General features: G+C 35.9%; 1 protein-coding gene across 5 annotated transcripts in view; it reads left to right on the forward strand.

Moving 5' to 3' along the window:
* Positions 1-19,769, forward strand: part of PHF14 (PHD finger protein 14) — a 161,115-nt gene that overhangs the window by 43,688 nt on the left and 97,658 nt on the right. For all 5 annotated transcript variants that reach the window (XM_053974350.1, XM_053974358.1, XM_053974366.1 and 2 more), the window contains 2 exons: positions 1,085-1,216; positions 9,593-9,761. In XM_053974350.1, coding sequence (XP_053830325.1) covers positions 1,085-1,216; positions 9,593-9,761 — 301 coding nt within the window. The remainder of the gene's footprint in view (positions 1-1,084; positions 1,217-9,592; positions 9,762-19,769) is intronic.

Here is a 19,769-nt window from a genome sequence, read left to right on the forward strand (position 1 = left end):
ATGATGCTGTTCAGTCACAATTCCTGGATGCACAAAACACTTGTCATATAAGAATTCTCAATTTTTGCTCGTGCTAAATTTCCCTACTTCTATTTTTTATTAATTCCCAAGGTTATGAAATGTGTTCACTTACTCTGTCGTAGATCCAACTTTTCTCCTCTTCTGTAAGCTGTGAAGCTACTGACTGGGTTTTTATTAAATGCAATAGTGGGACACAAACTAGGATCCCAGACTGTGACTGTGCAAAATTCATGCATGTCATCTAGGATCTCCTTTTCTCACTACAGCTGAGGAGTGACATGGTCTATTGATTATCTAGAGGGCAGCAGTCAGACATCCAACCAGAGCAAGTAGTGTCTTGCCCAGCTAGAAGACTAAGGGAAGAGGATGATTTTTACACAAGCAAAAGTTAATTTAAGTGCTGCAAGAGGTAGAAATCTTGAAGATGTGGCAGTGGGCTGAGGATTTGGCAATTTTGATGTACAAAAATAATTGGAGTCATGCTTCACCAATTCTGTTTTATTCAAATACACTCAGTTCCTCCCATGTTATAGTGCAATCAGTGAACACCTATCTTTTCAAAATAACTAAAATTTCAATTACACTAAAATAATAATAAAAAGGAAGTGTAATTTCTAATGAGTAAAATTGCCCAGCATAGCAGCAACATAGACCTCTTTCAAAGTGGTTACCTGCATAAGTGTCTGATTGATTATCAAGATTGGCACTAGCAGCATAATTTTCGGTTTAAGCATTTGTTGTATTTTTTTTTTTCACTTGACACTCGTGTATTTTGTTGAAGTATTGAGTGATTACTAACTTGTTAGAAGTCCTCAAAAATTTAATTGAAAGCCATTTTTTGCTATCTCTTACTAGGAGCCTTTTATGCTTTTACTGTACATAGCTGGAAGCTCCTTAAAAAATCTCCTCAAAAATTGCTCCAAAAAGTAATTATGCACTTAAATGATATATTCAAATTGAAGTTGCCACATGTTTGTATTGAAACTGGGGAATGTGCTGGGGTATATAGTTTATTCTTTATGAGTATGTAATTATAATGTTTTTCTGCTACGTGCATGAAAAGTTGTGGAATTTGCAAGAAGAACCATGATCAACACCTACTGCTACTGTGTGACACTTGCAAACTTCATTATCATCTTGGTTGCTTAGATCCGCCTCTTACGAGGATGCCAAGGAAGACTAAGAACAGTTATTGGTAAGAACACAGTTAATGTGTTATCCTGTGCTCTTGTACTTAAAGTAGGATGTAAATGTGAACAGACTTGCAAATTCTGAGTGGATTAGACATTGCTTTAATGAAGTTTGAGCAGTTGTTTTTATTTTCAGGTTATTAGCAGTGATGTTTCAAGGTTAAAAAAAAGAAATTATAAAGATCTTCTCATCATTAGCCACTGTGTAAAAATAGGTTATAGCTGTAATTTTCTTGGGTTTTGAATTCATCTGTGGTTGTATTAGTGCAGTATAATAGCAGTAGGAAATTATGGGCTAATACTTTCAGGAAATGAAAGACTTGGTTTTCTGTTTATGTTAGGATTCAGATAAGCAACTCGCTGTGCAGATCTTCAGGCAAATACTTGTGATATTTAAATAAACTTGTAAGTAGTAGCTCTGTTTATTGCAATATGGTAAGTGTTGGGTTTACTGCTGTCTTAGGACTCAAATGTACAATGACAGATGTTCATAACTGTACTTACTGCAGTTAAATTTCCACGAATTAAAGTTCTTTCATGCTAGTAGAGCAGAACAAAAGCTAAGTTGTGCAATGGAGGAGTGATAAGGTGGCAGAGATTATGATTTCCAAACTGTCGTAAGATTAGCTTGCTCTGCTCTGTAGTGTTAGCAGTCTGCATGTTTAAGCTGCTCTGAAGTGTGTTATAACAAACTCAGAAACACTTTGTAGCTGGCAAGAAGTTAGAGTATAACATCTTGAGGAGTCATTCATCACATTTTTTAAATGTTAAGGTACCAAATCAGAATAGTATAAGAATTGCTTCTGAAACAGTAAAACTGTTTTAACAGAAAAATATTACTGTCTGTTTCTCTTCATATAACTCTATTTTTTTTATTTAAGAACTTGCATAAAGCATTTACTTCTGCCATCTTTTTGCTTAGTTTTGAAGATTGTGTGCAGAACAAGATAGCCAGTACATGAAATGGGAGGCTTCTCTTTTTTATATCTTATTGTGACAAAACCTAGATTTACCTCAGTAAATTTGCATAGCTAATTAATAGCGATTTCATTTAAGAGATGAAAATCTCAAAAAGGTTTTCACTATCACTAATACTTTCCTGAACTTAATTTTCCTTTAATTATTTAATGTAGTGTGTTGTTAGACTTCTGATCTCTTTAGTCAAATTTGCCAAGCAGTTATTTTATGTGGAAGCTTTTTAAAAAAAAAAAAAATTAGGTCGCTTCTTCATTTACACAGGAGAGTTGATTTTTATTATACTTTTAACAAAGTTGAAAAGGCTCGCTAAAAACTATTAGTCCAAAAGATATAAGACTAATTCTCAGTAGGTGTTAAAGGCGGGATAGGTCAGGTTAGGTAGCAAAGCTCTTTCATTTCAAAGCTATAACTTAGCTTTGTTGTGAATTTCATGCTTCAGTTATATCTCAGATCACAAACTTGGCTTTTACTTCTAATTAGCTCAGGCATATTCTGGAGTGTAAGATGATAGCAGACAAATTGAGCTGCATTGATTGCATTCTTTTCATCATTGAACATTCTTTTATGTAGTCTTTTCAGGATCAGTAGAGAGCATATAGAACAGACCCTTAATCTAAGTTGGAGTTCAGCAGGTTTTTCCTCCCCTGCTGTTTTGAATACAATTTTTATCTTTGATTAAGATATGAAAAAAAGTGCATATTTTTTTTAGATGGGGGCCATGTACTTTTCAGATATTTGTATAGGATGTTATAGGAACATAGCAGAAAATAAAAGAAAATTGTTATAGTGGGAAATCCCTTGAAACACTAGGTAGGTTGAATGACTTTATTTAAGAGTGGCTAAAAAACATTGAGTTTAGTTCTTTTTTAAAATAGTAATCAAGAAACAATTTAAAATAATTTAAAAAATAATTAAAAATAATTGTGTCTTGTTTTTTTTTCTTTCTGTTCCATTATCACTGCTAATTTTACTCAGAATAGCTAACGTGAGCCCTTGCAAAAATTTTTATGATTGCAATCATGTACTTTACCAATATATGTTTATTTAAGCAATGAGTACTTTAACATGAGTTTATTCCATAAACTTTATCTTTTATATTGTGTTTGAGGATATCAGGTGATTCAGGTTATGTGTGTGATGCTACATAGACTAATTTCTAGTTATATTTTTTGTCCATTTCATGCTCAGCATTTAGTAGTTTAAATTACAGTTTACCAAAAGGGCTTTTGAAATTGTTAAATTAAATCCAGTGTTACATGTTAACAGTAAGAGAAAAAATTAAATATATTATCTATTTAAAAAATACATAATATATTTCTTAATAATACTTTTCTTCAAAAAGCCAATTTGTTGAAGAAAGTACAAATTATATTTCGTTCTCTCAGTGTTTGTAAAATTTAAAATGAGTTAACAGTTTTGGTCTTAGGGAAACCACAGTAAGAATTTAGACCTGGTGAGCACCAGTGTTTCATGGCTTACTAGCTGAACTAGTTTAAAATACTTAACACTAGAAATTTTCTTTTTCAGAGGCCTAAGAACTTTCTTCAAGGTATCAGTTATAACGTCTTACACATCAGTTTGTACCATAGTAAGTTGAAAGCCTGTCCTCATTTCAGATGGATTTGAGATGAAGAGTGTAGGAACTATTTCATATAATGATACATTAAAGCTTTAATTTATGCTTGTTTTGATGTTGTACTTTCAAAGTAGAATCATAGAATATCCTGAGATGGCAGGATTGAGTCCAACTCCTAGATCAGAAGTTGTAACCATACAATGAAATGCTGTGGTTTACATTCATTTAAAAATTTGCAATTTTCAGTTTCTTAGTAATCCTATTGCTTAAACAATTAAATATTTTTTTTTTAATTAGCATGTTATCATAATGCTAAGTCTTACCATTCTTGCTGACAGCTTGTGTGCTTTTATGCTCCTGGCCATTCTGGATGTATTTTCCTGATAGCAAATGATCTTAACTGGTACTAAAGCAATGCACAAGTGCTGGCAGACAATATAATGAATCAAAATCTAATTGTAAAATATTGACATTTTCATTAAGAAAATACTTGGCAGCTACCAACAAGGTTTAGCTTCTTCTATTGGAATGAGATTGCTGAAAAACAGTGATAACTTCTGGTAGCATGTGAAATACTGGGGACTGAGATGGACAAACAATGGTTGTATTAATGTTGTTTGGTTTTATTTTTGTTCTAGAGGGCCAAGTTATTTTAGTGGTGACTGCTGTGGGGCGTATTGGCCACAGGACAGAGTGAGCTGTAGAGTTCCTGACCAACAGTTCCATGAATACTCATGCAGTGTCTGGACATTCATTCATATTCCTGACCTCGTTCATTCAGTACTGATCCAGCACCTCTTTATCCTGAGACACTGGATAATGATATAAAATTATTAAATAGTATAAACTTGTGTGGAATATGACATATACATTTTAATGTATTTGTCACTTGTCCTAATTGAAGGATGTTTGGATTGTTCCAAATGGCAAATTTTCTTTTTTTTTTTTTTAAACTCTGTTACTTTACACTCTGTAAGGTGCTCTTTGAAGCTTTTTGACGACTGTATTAGTTTCATATATACTATCTTTTATCTCCAGAATAAAAGCAGCCCTGGGTTTATTCCACCTCCAGTACATCATTTGCATGTGTAATTTATAGAGCCAAGGTGTCATCATGAAGCTGTGGTCCATGTTTCTTGAGTTCAGCGTTGCTTAATTCTTTGTAAACATTGTGAGAGGTGATTTTTCAGATAGCATGTCTGTGAGACCTGTGTCTTCCTTATGAAAACAAGCCCTGCTTGTTTTCCTTTTTAAACACAAAGGACAAAACTGTTTTCTGGAAGCACTGTAGTGTTATTTGCTAAGCAATTTGAATACACTCTTTCCCAACTCACTGCTACTGAGTTAACAAGATGTTTGTGAGGTGGGAAGTTATCTCTGATTTTTGTACCAAATTAGATTGAAAACACAACAAAATCACACAATTTTTTTTTCTTCTGTAGGTTGTTAGTGCTTAATCAAAGACTTTCTATATGGATAAGAGATTTCAAATCAGTACTGAGAGTGCTTGATGGAACAAAAACTTCCAGTAATTTTAGCAGTAGGCACATTTTAGAAGGAGGCATATTATTGCCTGCTACTGATTTTCCCTGTGGGTCTAGATTAGGCAAGTCTAGACTAAAAGCAAAACAAAACCTGTGTACTGAAAGCTGAATCTTTGGCACCATTTCTCCTGCTGTTTTGTTTATGCTGCATAGCAATGCTTGCTAATTTAGAGGTAGTCAAAGATTGTTGCAGTAGTTCTAAAGGTGACCTGCTGTGACAGGTTCTCTGTTACTGCTTGTCCTTGAAGAGCTGAAATTAAGTGAGCATGACTGTGGCAGAGCCAAAAAGAAGTCATGTGACTGTTTTCTATGACTATATTGGGATTAAACAGCAAAATGGGAAGAGTACTTTAAATTCAAGAACCATGTTGAAATAAACTATAAGAAGAGCTGTAAAGAGATTGTTTCCAAGTCAAAGGAGTGTGTATCTGTAATAGCTTTTCTGTGGCTCTGTGGGAGCTAACAGACAAACTGCTTTGTAGTTGAAGCTTGTCGGTTTTGTAATAGGGATGATGAGACATGGTTGACTATAACAGTAGAGCCTATTCTGGTAAATCAAGAGGTTGCTTGTAAGTTCATGTTTATAACTCTTTTCTCCCTTTACCTTTGATATATTTGTGAAGTTTTGTTATGTGATTCACACAACACTCTCACCCCCATCACAGTATGATTTTGCTTCTCTTTTCTAGATCTAGGTTTTTTGAAATTTAGATTGCTTTTCATTTTTGACTGCTTTCACACTTGCCTAACCTGTTTCAGAGCAAGCTTGTTCATAAAAACAGAATTTAAGTAACTTGAATGCAGTACCTCATCTTTTGGTCAAGATGTTTCATGTCTTCCTCAGTAACATAAAAGTTACAATACTTCACGTACATATTTAAATGGGATAATAGTGAAACTTCAGGACTTTAGTGATCTGCATGGGTATTTTCTATAGAATTGTCTGAACCTAGGTAGCAGAAAAATTGTGTCTTTCCCTTGTAGTAACAGAGAGATAAAGAACAGGAATTATTTAAATCATACATGCAGGGTGGTAGATCCAAGAAACTGGATTCCCCACTCCAAATATTTTTGTAAAACACTATGACTATTTGTTTCTCTTATAACAGTGTCATTTTTAGAGCAGCTCTTAAATTATGAAGGCCTTTTTTATAATTTATACATGGCACATATTTTAACCATAATAATGGGAAAAATAAATGCTTTGTAAGAATTGCTCATAGAATTTTTTAACATTTTCATAGATACTGCTTACATCTGCATAAGTAGATCGTAGTAATTACTTTCAATTGTGCTTTCTAGTACGTAAATTCCAGTACATGACTGATGCTGCAGTATTATGGAGGGCCATGCTCTCTGATGCTTACTAAATAGAAATTCACCTTAAAGCTGTAGGTTGGTCAGCTTTAAGAACAATGCATCTTATGGAAATAAAGTAACTCAAAGTAACTTACAGCTAAGCAGACATGCAAGATTTTGTGGAATATTGTTACTTAAAGCTTGTCTCTCCATCATTGGAGTGTTTTTCTCCATAAAATCTTAAAATAATAGTAGTTTGGTCTGTGTGCCCTTATTTACTTAAGTGCATGTGAATACATATTTGTGTGTGTATATTCACACAAATTTACGTAAACATGTAACTGTAAAACGTAGCACTGTGAAAGCTATTGTACCTTATATTTTTCTGTAGTCTAGTGTCTTAAGGCCTAGAGATGTTAAGTACTGTGTGTGTAGCAAACTGAGGCTTGTAAAGGGGAGTGAGTCAAACACAAGAACAAGTTTATCAAGCACAGAGAACAAAACTTCAAGTAAGGTACTCCCTTTTCCCCCACCCCTTCTGATAATGGAGGAGCAATGGGGAGAGTTTTACTAAAGTCACAATAACCACAGCAGTATTAAATGCAAAAGGTATATGAGAGAGAGAATGTTTTACCCACAAAAAGGTATTCACCTCTGGGAGCAAAAAAAAAATGTTTCCCAAAAATAGTGTTGCTGGACAAAGACTTCAAGCTGAGGAGAGCCCTTGCAGCTTAGCCTTCCCCTGCCCTAGTGTAGAGAAAGCAGCAAAGAGCTAGGCTGAAACTCAGAAGCCAGATTTCTGGTGTTGTGCTTCCCGCTGGTTTTCCCAGACGCTGTGCTCGGCGTGTTTGGCAGTGTTTGCCCAGCTTGACTCGGTCCCACACACCCTGCACTGGCACCATGCCACCAGCTCTGGCCAGGGTTTTGGGCTCCATCCAGCTGCTTCTACAGCACCAGCTCAGGTGGGGGTTTGGAAGGAAAAAGGGGACCAGCAATGGCAGACAGGGGGCTGGGGCCAGCTTATCCCAGCACCTTCTCTCTGGAGAGATCCAAGCAAGATGGCAGATTTTCAGTTTTTGGTGCTCGGCTCTTCCTGCCGAACCCATGGCCCCAGTGATGATGTGTGTGGTATGGAATTAAACAGTGCTGAAAACTCCATTTCCCTTTTCTCTGTAACCAGGACAAGGAGGAAGAACACAGGACTATATTCTCGTATGCTGGCCCAAAACTGTTTGAAAAGTGTATCAACTGGCTTCCTTGTTTGGAAGTCTTTTCATAAAGACTCCATACTTACATGAGAGAGGGAAGAAACTGTTACTTTTCCTGCAATCTACCCTGTTCTTCTGCTTTTTAGACCAGCAAATATTCCAAGTGCTCTCATCTGTCTTATTCACCCTGTCTTAAGTTCTTTTGAGATAAAAGATGATGAATCTTTTTAACATTATAATGTAGCCACAATTAGCTAAAATTTACATATGGAAAAGTTAAATGAGAAAGATCTTGAGTTAGTCAGGATTACACTGATCTGTTAACCAATCCATGACTAGTTTCCCTCTATTCTGACTTGGTAGCCACCAGTCTGTGTAGCAAACCATGATAACACCCGGTGTCTTTTGGTATAGCTAGGAGAGATCTGAGATCATACTGCTTGGATTATTGTGAAAGAATTAGAAAACATGGAAAGTTGATGGATGTGGTATTGTGTTACCCTGCATTGAAGTTCACAGGAGAACTATTCCTGTTGAATGTGTGAATTGCAACAAATAGGCTCAAACACAACATGTGTATCTGACTTTGTGCTTTTGTTTATACAGGATGGATATGCGTTCTTGTTGCAAATGTGCATTAAAATTTAACTTCAAATAATTAAATACATGGGGTTTTTGTTTTGTTGCCTTCCAAAGCAAATTTACTCTATAATTTAGATAATTTTAATGTGCTAATTTTAATGCTAATCCCTGTTAATGTCAATTAATAGCACAACATTATGTTGGGTTTTTTTTTTTTGGTTGTATTATTAAAAAAAATGTTTAATAGGAGAAAAGTGGTGAATTGGACTTTATTTGAATGGACTTGTAGTTTTTTGAATTGGAAGTGTAGTGTGAGAAGTAATTAAACTGGGTCTTCCAGTAAGTATAATGTTTATGTTTTCATTAACATACTTTTACTGAACATCCACATTTATGACTTTGTATAAGATGATTTTTTGAAAATAAAACCAAATCCTGATGAATTCCTATCTTGTTAATTCTGTCACAGAGCTTGTTAATAGCATTACTTTAGCATCTCTTAATTTTTGAAGTTCTGATGGTGATTTTGTACTTTTTTCAGAAACTGAATAGGCATTTTTTTTCAATGTAGTGTTCCAGGTCTGTTAATACATGTCTCTAGCTTCTGTATTTGTAATTTTTTTCAGATTTAAAACTCACTCCCTTAGGAAATACATATTAAAATTTATTTTCATAACAAACATGTCCTTCAAATCCCTGCTACTAAAGCATGCTCTCTTTGGAATGAATTCAGCAGTATGTCATTGTGAAGATTAACAGTCTGGTCTCGTGGAGGGTACCCCTGCCCATGGCAGGGGAGTGGGAAGAGATCTTTAAGATCTCTTCCAATCCAAACCACTCTATAGTTCTATAATTAGACTGCAGCAGCAGCTACAGTAATTAATAGGTTAGAGATCAGTGGGCAGCTTTAAAAATGAAGATGTGGTAGAATGAAAATGATGAAATAGGGGGCATTTTTCCTGAAGATTATTTCCTACTTTCAGAATCTTGGTTTTCAAAGTGAAGTACTGTCAGGAAAATAAGAACATCTTACTTGTGTAAGATGTACTTAGTTGCTTAAAATGTACATTTTAGATGTCCATTTGATTTCTTGACTTTTGACTTTTGAATTTATCTTAAACACAAACACTTCAATATGTTTCTTTTTCTGCTCTTGTCACTGCAGTCTTAAAAAGAAAATCTTCTGCTTTGCAGGCAATGCTCAGAGTGTGACCAGGCAGGTAGCAGTGATATGGAGGCTGATATCGCCATGGAAACCTTACCAGATGGGACCAAAAGATCAAGGAGGCAAATTAAGGAACCAGTGAAATTTGTTCCTCAGGATGTGCCAACAGAACCGAAGAAAATTCCAATCAGAAACACGGTAAATGATGGTGGAGTTGATGTGTTGAGGCTCATATCATAATAATACTGTTTCAGATTGCCTACATTGTGGACATTTTGAATTGAGGGATTTCAATTAGATTGATATTCTAGTTTTGTTATATATTCCATTTTCCCATTTTAGTGCTTTTTTAGTTGTAGATCTTGATTTGCTAAAATAGAAAGCTGGGAAACACAGTACTTAACTGAAGAACTGTACAAGCTTAAGAAAAAATTCAGATTGCACTTAAACTTAGCCTTAATAGCTGTTCTTCACTGTAGTAGTAAGGACATTTGTTAGGGTAGGTTTAAATATATTGAATTATAGCTGTAAAATAATTAGCAATTTCCATATCTACAGGCAACCTGCTGACTGCACATTTTACGACTGTCACAAGACCCTGTTATTTCAGTTTGGCTTCCTAGTCTTACTAGTCAATGTATTTTTCTTAAACTTTTGCGGTAGATAGAATTTTGAGAAGACAAGCAAAACTTCTTGCTTCCTGTACTGATGATATATTTAGCATCTTTCCTTCCTTTGAAGGAAGTACTTTTTTATTAATCACTGTGCACTTTTCCTTAAGTCTTGCTGTCCTACTTGTTCAGAAAACAAGGCTTTTCATAGGTGATGTGTCATACCACCTAGAAAAAGAACATAAAAATATCAAAGGGCATTTAGGTCCAGGTTACAGGATGAGCAGTCTTCCCATATCCCTTCAGACATAAGGAGTTCATCTTCCAATATATTTCTTAGTATCAGGAAATATTACAACCTCTCACATTAGAGTTAGATAAACTTCATCTCTCAGGCAGCACAACTTTATTTTCTTCACAAAGCTTTCTAGACATTTTATGTTTATATTAGCAGATACCATACTTAATGTACACTGATAGGATTAAGCAAGTATTTCCCTGACCCAGTCTTAAATGTTTGTTTTAATTTTGGGCCAAAGCTTTGGTTTACCTAATGGTTTCCCTTTCCCGGTCTGTGACTCAGAACTTTAAGAATGACTCAAGCCAAGCTGATTAATTTAGCTCAAACTATTAGGAGTATGAGTAATCCAAAATTAAATTTTGAGAAATTTCTTCTTTATTTTCCTCATTGAGGGAAAGTACCCTTCTTCCTTATGCGTAAGAGCTCATAGAATCATACAGCTGCCTGGGTAAGTTGAACTTACGGGTGTTATGCTTGTGTTCACACAGAAAGAAGACTGGTGTTCTTCTTACTGAACCCTTTGTATCTCATCTCCCATTTTTCTTCCTTTCTGTTCTCTCTTTTTATACCTAATGTAGTGCTCTTAGGGTGTGGAGAATCATGATTCCGGGACTATAGAGAACTAAAATTATTGCAGGAAGGACATTCATAGTTGTAATAAAAAAAGGAGTAATATAAGGCATTGTACAGAAATCCATAGGAATAAAAGATTGATTTGTTCTAAAGCCAATGTAATAACTGCTGAGGTTCTTCAGTGCAAAATGGAAACAAGTCTGATTGCTCTGAAGTGTTCCGCTCATGCTGTGGTAATTTGGTGCTTCATGTGTTACATAATATATGTACACACATTATAGTATGTAATAAAGAGATTAATTGACTTTCAGTGGCATACTGTGTTGTCACTGTATGGTGTTGCACTGTGGAAAAATACTGCTACCAGTCTAAGAAAGATTTTTGTTCCTCTGCTTGAATTTTCTGTCTTTGTTTCAGTTCTCTCCAGTTCTCTGCTTTTCTTCAACACACAGATTTAAAAGATAACATCTTTGCTGCCCTGTGAGCAGGGCTTCTCTGTAAAAGAGAAGCATTGACCGCTGAGTGTTCCTCCCTTCTGGGTAACTCCCCCAGTTTATATACTGAGCATGATGTTCTATGGTGTAGAATATCCCTTTAGTCAGTTCAGTCAGGCTGTCATGGCTGTGCTTCCTTGCAGCTTTTTGTGCAGCTCCTCCCTGTCGCTGTTGAGCAGGATGGGAACAGAGAACTCCAGATCAGAAGGCAAAGAAAATGAGCTCTGATTTATTTCAAATGTACTGCTTTATATATATAGAACATCGAGAAGACTGATTTCATTGGTCTTAGAGTAAAAACATGTCACACCATTGGTGTGCAGTGAATGACGCACAGCGGCAGGACATATCTATAAACAATGTGAATAACAAGATAGATTAGAGAATTATTTACATTCTTTCCCAACTGTTTCCCAGGCTCTTGCCTGGTTAGAAAACCTTTCTCTTTCTCTCTGACTGAGCTAAGAATATCCACACCTCCCTGGCAGAGCATGAGACACTGAAAATTCCTTGATTTGAGGTATGCATAACATAGCAACAGCCAGAATATCCATGCGTTACCAGCATTATTCTATCAGTATTACTGAGACCAGGTTAGCTCAGCTGGTCGGAGCATGGTGCTAATAATGCCAAGGTTGTGGTTTTGATCCCTGTATGGGCCATTCACTTAACAGCTGAACTTTGATGATCCTTATGTGGATCCCTTCCAACTCAAAATATTCTGTGATTCTCATACTAAATCCAAAACCCACAGCACTATACCAGCTACTAATTTTCTTATTAACTCTATCCCAGCCAAAACCAGACCATCTGGCCAGAGACCTGTGTCAATTGGAGCACACTAGCGTTCACAGCTTCTACATGATATTGGAGACACAATTTCCTTCTGTTATTTGGAAGTGTGAGAGGACTAAGACTGAAGCAGATCTTAGAGTCAGGACAGTGCTTCTCCCTTGTACAGTTCCCTACATTAATTGTGTGCCAGGACAGTATTTTGTATCCTAATGCTATATAAGCTTTTTAAAGAACCCTGTGAGTGCACTGTAGTATTTCTATCTCTTACCTTTCAAATATTTCGCAGTATATTTATATAAAATCATAGATTCACATAATGCTCTGAGTTGGAAGGGGCTCACAAGGATCACTGAAGTCCAGCTTCTGGCCCTGCATGGGTCAGCTCCAAGAACCATACCATGTGCCTGAGAGCATTGTCCAAACACTCCCTGAACTCTGTCAGGCTTGTGACCACTTCCCTGGGGAGCTGTGCCAGAGCCCAACCACCCTCTGGGTGAAAAACCTTTTCCTAATATCCAACTTAAACCTCCCCTCACCCAACTTCAGGCCATTCCCTTGGATCCTGTCACTGGTCACCAGAGAGAAGAGATCACTGCCTGCCCCTACTCTTCCCCATGTGAGGAAGATGGAGACTCCAATGAGGTCTCCCCTCAGTCTCTTCTCCAGGCGGAACAAGCCACTCCTTGCATGTCTTCCCCTCTAGGCATTTTGCCATCTTTGTAATCCTCCTTTGAACTTTTTCTGATAGCTATAATAGCTTCAGATATTTTTTATATTGTGGCACCCAAAACTGCCCCCAGCACTCAAGGTGAGGCTGCCCCAGCTCAGAGCAGAGTGGGACAGTCCCCTCCTCGCCCGGCTGGCGATGCTGTGCCTGATGCATCCCAGGACAGACTTGGCCCTCCTGCTGCCAAGGCACTGCTGATTCATGTTCAACTTGCCATTGACCAGGACCCCCAGGTCCCTTTCTGTGGCACTGTTCTCCAGCCTCTCATTCCCCAGTCTGTCCCTACTTTGAGGGTTACCTCAAAAGTCCCAGGTGCAGATTCCAGCCCTTGCCCTTTTTAAGCTTGATACAGTTCAATGAGAGATTTGGCAATTGCCCAGATCTCTCATTTAGGACCCACTGCAGGGCCTCTCTGCCTTTGAGCAGCTCCTCCCAATTTAGTATCATTGGCAAGCCTTCTTAGTATATCTTCAAGTCCTGTGTCCAAGTGGTTTATGAAGATGCTGAGAAGAATTGGGCCTAATATGGAGTGTTGCAGAACCCCACTAGTGACAGGTCACCAGTCTGATGTCACTCCATTCACTATAACCTAAGGAAATCAAGTTTGACAAGATGAACTTTCCCCTCATGAAGTTATGATGGCTCTGACTGATGACTTCGTTGTCCTATGAGAGTTTTTCAGTATCTCCCAGAATAATCTTCTCCATAATTTTGCCAGTCATTGAAGTGAGAATGACAGGCCTGTAGTTTCCAGGATCATCCTTGCCCTTCTTGAAGGCTGGGACATTTGCCAGCTTCCAGTCAAATGGGACCTCTTGGTTTCCCAGGACCACTCAAAAATCATCTAAAGACCTTTTGTAATGACATCAGACAGTTAAGTACTCTCTAATGAAGCCCCATCAGGCCCCATACACTTACAGGGATCCAGCTGGAGCAGTGAATCCCACACAAATTCTGGGTTGACTGGGAATTTAGCTTTCTCAAAACCATGGTATTCTGCTGAGGGCACTGGGACCCCCTTAGCTTGTTGTTGCTGTTGAAGATGGAGGCAAAGAAAGCATTAAAAATCTCTGCCTTGGCTGTGTTTCTGTTTGTGGGAAGACAAAGTCCAGCCATTTGCACTCTACTGTTTTGGAGACAGCAGCTATCATATTGTGCATTAAAATGTAACTTAAGTTTACAAGAAGACCTTTCTGATTTTGAGCTTCCTATGACCATGTAAGTGAATATACAAGGGTAAATTTAAACATACCATACTTCTACTCTGTACAAATGACAAATGAATGTAAATAAACAAGACATTAGGTTTTATACTTAATTCTTTTGTATAACGGTTGCATTTGCAGACAGAATTTAATGAATTGTTTATGCTTTATACATTTCAAGTCTTTGTAAAGACTTTTTGCATTTCAGTGCATAGCTTTTTAAACTAGGTTTATTATAAAATCTGTTATCTTTATAATTCCAATTTCACACTTTGATAAGCATCACAAATCATTATTTCTGCTGCTAAATAATTTCACAGAAATCAATAGCTAATGATTAGCAAATAACTAATAGAAATCAATAACTAATTGCATAAACCAGATATCTGTTAGCACCTGCCTTATATTTCTTATAAATCTGAATATGTTTTTTAACATTTGCTTTTCTATGCTGTACTATTTCTTACACTTTTTCCCCCATAAAGGTTATAGAATAGATTGTTTCTTTGGAAAATACTTTAAAGAGATGCAAATAGCAAATGCAAATAGCATTTCTCAGGAGTAAATTGAGAGATTAATGGTTTTACTCTGCTCAGCTATGTTCAGATTTTCAGAATCTATTTGAGGTGATCCATATTATAAAAACACAGCTTTTAAAAATCTCTCGACTTCATTTACTATCCTAGAATAAAAAAAATACACAGATGATTTTTTTATCAAACATGTCATTGCTAAAATAGTTTTGTTAGTCTAGTGTCTTACTTTTGCAAAATAAGGGTTTTTCCTCTGTCCTTTTGAAGAAATGAACTTAAGCATATTTTTAAAGATTTCATAACCTGTGCTTTGCCTACTATGTATGCTGTTGTCTGGAAGTATGATGCAGCTCCTGTATGTCAAATGCATACAACATCATCTAAAGCAATTTTTGCTGCTCGGGCTAGCTGTGTGCTCTAAGAGTGGAAGGGATGCTTGGTGTATCCTTTGAAGTTAAGTAGTGTTTGTGTTGTTGAATATTCCGTCTTCCAATAAATGCTGTCAGATCCTGGTACTCTTAATGAGCATGTTAGAGTGTTTTTTTTTGTGTGGCTAGTTTTTGTGGAAATTCCATTTTTTATTCCTTTTTATTGAGAAGCAGCTATCTACCCAGTGTTATAGAGGTGAAATAAAAGAATTTTGGGAACTTCATTTTTGAAGCCCGTAAATTAAGTATTCTGATGTTCTGATACCAAACTTATTTTTTCAGTTTGAAACCTGAAAATCTTTTTTCTGTAATTGCATTTTATATAATCCAGAGAAACACACAGTAATTTTTCTATTTAGCAGTAAAAAGTCTGTGTTAGTTATGGTTTTGACATACAGAATTTAAAGATTAATTGCTGTCAACTGAACATAAATGCTCTAGAAAAAAAAAAATCAGTAGTCAGTCAACTTTCTGAAACTTAAAGTTTTCATTATAATGAACATTGTAAAATAAGTTTGTTTTCTTTATCAATTAATAGAAAAGCTCAGCTGGGTCTATGACATCATGACGTCACAAATGTATAAACTAATCATTTCAGCTTGCCAAACACATGGATACATGATAATATAGGACTCTCTTTTGGCTTCAGGTCAAATTCAGAATGCAGTGAAGTAATAGCTAGCTCTTCCACAATGCTTGTAGCAAATGGAGTGTATCAGTTTTACATTTTTTCCTTCTTTGTTTTGTTTTGTTTGGAATTTGGGGATTGTTTTAGTTGGTTGGTTTGATTTTTAAGAAAGCAAGAAGAAAAAGAAGACCTGCAGATGAAAGATCACTTCTTCTTCATGCAGCAAAGGCATAGAGAAAGGAATATATTCCAAATGGTATTCCAATGGTGTCAGTACTGATATCTCTGTAAGTAAAGGTAACCGGCGTATCTATCACTTCTGCAAACAAGAGTTGTAAGTTGAGTTTTCCAGGAAAGAATCACTTGTTTCAGCAACACCTGAAAACTGAGCCTTACTGGCTTCCTCTTCTTCCCGCTTCTGTTTCAGTTCTCTAAACATGTGCTTTGGAGAAAATTAGTATTAAAAAGGATAGAAGTCAATCCTGCTCTTTCTCAAATTCTGTCACTTGTTTAAGTCTGAGAAACAGTAGTTACAAATTAATTGATAGACTCAGTGATAGTTTTGCTTGACAGCAGGAATGTTGCAAACTTTTTTGATTTTCTAGGAAAAAAGTTCTCAAGAAAATGGAAGCTAAAAATAGAGAAAAATTGTATTTCTATGTAATTAAACTTCATGGTTGACTTGTTTCTTTGGATTTACTGCTGTTTCTTTTTGTCTGACACTTCCCTTTTTATTACTGTCATTTTTCTGGAAAATTTAATAATTATTTCAGAGATATTTTTTGAATAGTAACGATATATACCATTTAAGATACTCACTTTGATCTGTATTGAACAAGTATGCCATCTGGTGTCTACATGGCAGTCCCTACCTTTATTTGAAATTATTTTATGTCTATGTGGTGCCATCAATTGAACATTTCTTCTGCCTTTTAAAAAAGCAGAGGGAGTCAAAAGGATTTTTTTCTGCAATTGGTTTCATAATTTCCTTTTCATAAGGAACAGATGACAACATGAATTAAAAATTGCTATCTTGGCAAAATGGTCATGGAATTTTATTCCCTATCAGGATAAACATATTATCTGTGCAGTTTTTACGTGTGTGGCTTTTTTTCACAGGCTTCTGTGGTTTGTTTTATGCATGCTATGGATAGTTAGTGCACTGATTTCATTTTTTGCTTTAGTGAAAGTTTCCCCAATTCCATTTTCTGAGAGTGTTCTGTTTTGCTTGTGTTTCATATCAGAGTTATCCTCTGTTCTGTAGTAATGTAATTCCCCTGCATTGACCTCTTTGTTTGGAATGATTATATAGCATTCTGATGTTTACTGATTTTTTTTTTTTTTTTCTTTTTTGGTCTTTGGATTATCTGTAGCAGTATATGATAAAGGCTTCATAAGTGGGATAGTTGAGGTTTGGAGGTTTTTGACATGTGTGATATTTATGAACCGTAGTTTGATAAAAGATAAAAAAAAAACAACTTTAGAAGTATATCATTAATGTTAGTGTGTCAGCTACAACTTGACATAAGATAGAAATGAAAATGTCTGAAGAATTTAGATAGGATCCAGAATTAAACCATGGGTGTAATCTTGTACTGATCCTCTTCACTGTGCCTATCGGCATGTGTAAAAGACAGCTGTGTGTCTTTTTCAAGTAGTCACTGTAGCCACAGGTCTGGCAGGAAAATATAAGTCAATATGTGCTGTTGTTTCTGACAAGAAATGTGAAGTTTATAGATCTCCAAAAATCAAAGCACTTGAAGCTCTTCACATTTTGCCCTCTTAAAATTACAACAATTACACACAAATCAACTGCTGTAGACTTTCTGCAGAGGAAAGAAATTACTACAGTACCAATAGTTTTGAAAGTCAGATATATCCAAAATATCATTGTACTTCAACGCCTGCTACATTTATATTTTCTTTCTGAAGGAATGTTTTGAAAAAACGCAGAATTCACCACTAATCTTCTGAAAAGCTGTGACAGAGAAGATCAAATCCCAGAACCATGCTAGTTCACTTTATATGGACTGGACTTGAACCCTTGCTACTGACCACAGTTGCTTTCAGTATTTCATATTCTTTTCTGTGTATTGCTAAAATCATTAACTCCTCTGTATCTTCTTGTGAAAAACAAGAAATTAAATAGGTGACAGTATACACTTTTATCCTCTAGGATCACTCCAGAAAAAAGCTCACGAGGAGCATATACTTCTGACTTTCAGGAATCAACTCTCTCATTTTGGTTGGTTTGCAAGTTCTGGATGATCAATCATTTTGGGTTTTTTCTTCGAATTGGCAAAGCAAAAGTGCTCCAAGGGAACATTCTGCCTTCTATTGCTTCTATAGCAGTCTTTGGATTAACTGGTTTAAAGCATAAACAGTGAAACATAACAATAAGGTTTGGTGACAGCTGTGGTTTTGGGTAGACAGTATTGGTTTTGGGTCATGTGGACACCTATTCTGTCCTGTTCACCATTGTGCTTTCCCACCTGGAAGCTACCATGTCAACTTGTGTCATCTGTTAGTGATGCCAAACAGACTGTTTCCTCTGCAGCTTTGCTGCTTTGTTTCCTTTTGCAAACATTCTGTTTTCTTTCAACGACTATATAGTGTTCATCCTAGGCTTTATTTGTTCTTTACAGATGACTTTCATTTGTCTGGTGCATAGAATTTATTTTTCTGAGAATATTCAAAAGCTTTTAGTCAATGCATTACCTAATCTTCTTCATTTTATGTGTTTTGTATTGTTGTCCTGTTGCTTATAAACAAAAATACAAGATGTAAGCATTCACTTCTAGCTTTTTCAAGGTCAAAATGGAGACTGCCACTTCAGTCTTTCTTCTTCTCCTACTTTTAGGTTTGAGCCCATTGTTGATCACATTTTCCCTCAACATATTTTCATTCCATTTTGAACAGTGTTTAATGTTGTTTTTTTTTTAAATTGTCTTGAGTTCACCATTTGCTCTCATGCATCACCCCATAGCCGTCATTCATTTGATCTATGTCACATTGTATAATTTATGACTTCATCATTCATTATTAATTTATTGTGTTGGTATTCTGGTTTTTTAGCCATTTAAGTCATGATTCTTTTTAATTCCCTATGCCAACATGCAAGTTTCCACTCTGTAACAGGAGAACACTGCACAGCTTATATGGATACTTCTGTAACACAAAACACGATGGCTGAAAGAAAACAATTTTTTATTTAGCTTTCCCTTGGCTGTGGAAGTGTATGCTCTAGTTCTATTTTTTTAATTTTTTTTTTTCCCCAAGGCTTTCTCTAACCTTCTTTCTTAATTGTGTTTTATTTCTTGCATTCTGTATTATAAAATGATACGTATTTTATGGGGTATGGTAGAAACTGTCAACTTAGATCATTACAAATTAGATTAGACAGGAACGATCCAATGCTGGGTATTTTCCTGCTGCTCTTTCTTTCCAGATTTGATAGCTGTTTGCATGTGAGGCCCACCACTGCTTCTCTCTAGGGACACTTGTAATGTTTTGTGTGAATTTTTAAAACAATAAGCAAGAGAGGTAGGATATTATCTTTTCCAACTATTAAATGAAAAATCAGAAGTTAATGAAATAACTGAAATAAGTGAAATGGGGTATGCCTTATATTAAGCATGTTGTGGGATTGTTCTCTAACCTCCACAGATAGTACGCCTTGAACTAGAAGACAAAAGAGGACATTGCTAATATTATGGTTTCATTTATTCAGAGAATTGCTCTTTTCAGAGGACAGGCATTAAAATTGCTATGAAGGGTAAACCTTTGGTAAGATATTCTTGGAAAAGATGGCTTGCTTTCATCTGGATGATCTCATTGAATCAAACAGCTCAGTTTCTTTACCCAAGGAAAATAATCTTACAGTATCTTAAAGAGTTTAATTAGAAGTTTAT

The sequence above is a fragment of the Vidua macroura genome, chromosome 1 (assembly GCF_024509145.1).
Source record: "Vidua macroura isolate BioBank_ID:100142 chromosome 1, ASM2450914v1, whole genome shotgun sequence".
In the NCBI taxonomy this organism is placed as follows: Eukaryota; Metazoa; Chordata; class Aves; order Passeriformes; family Viduidae; genus Vidua; species Vidua macroura.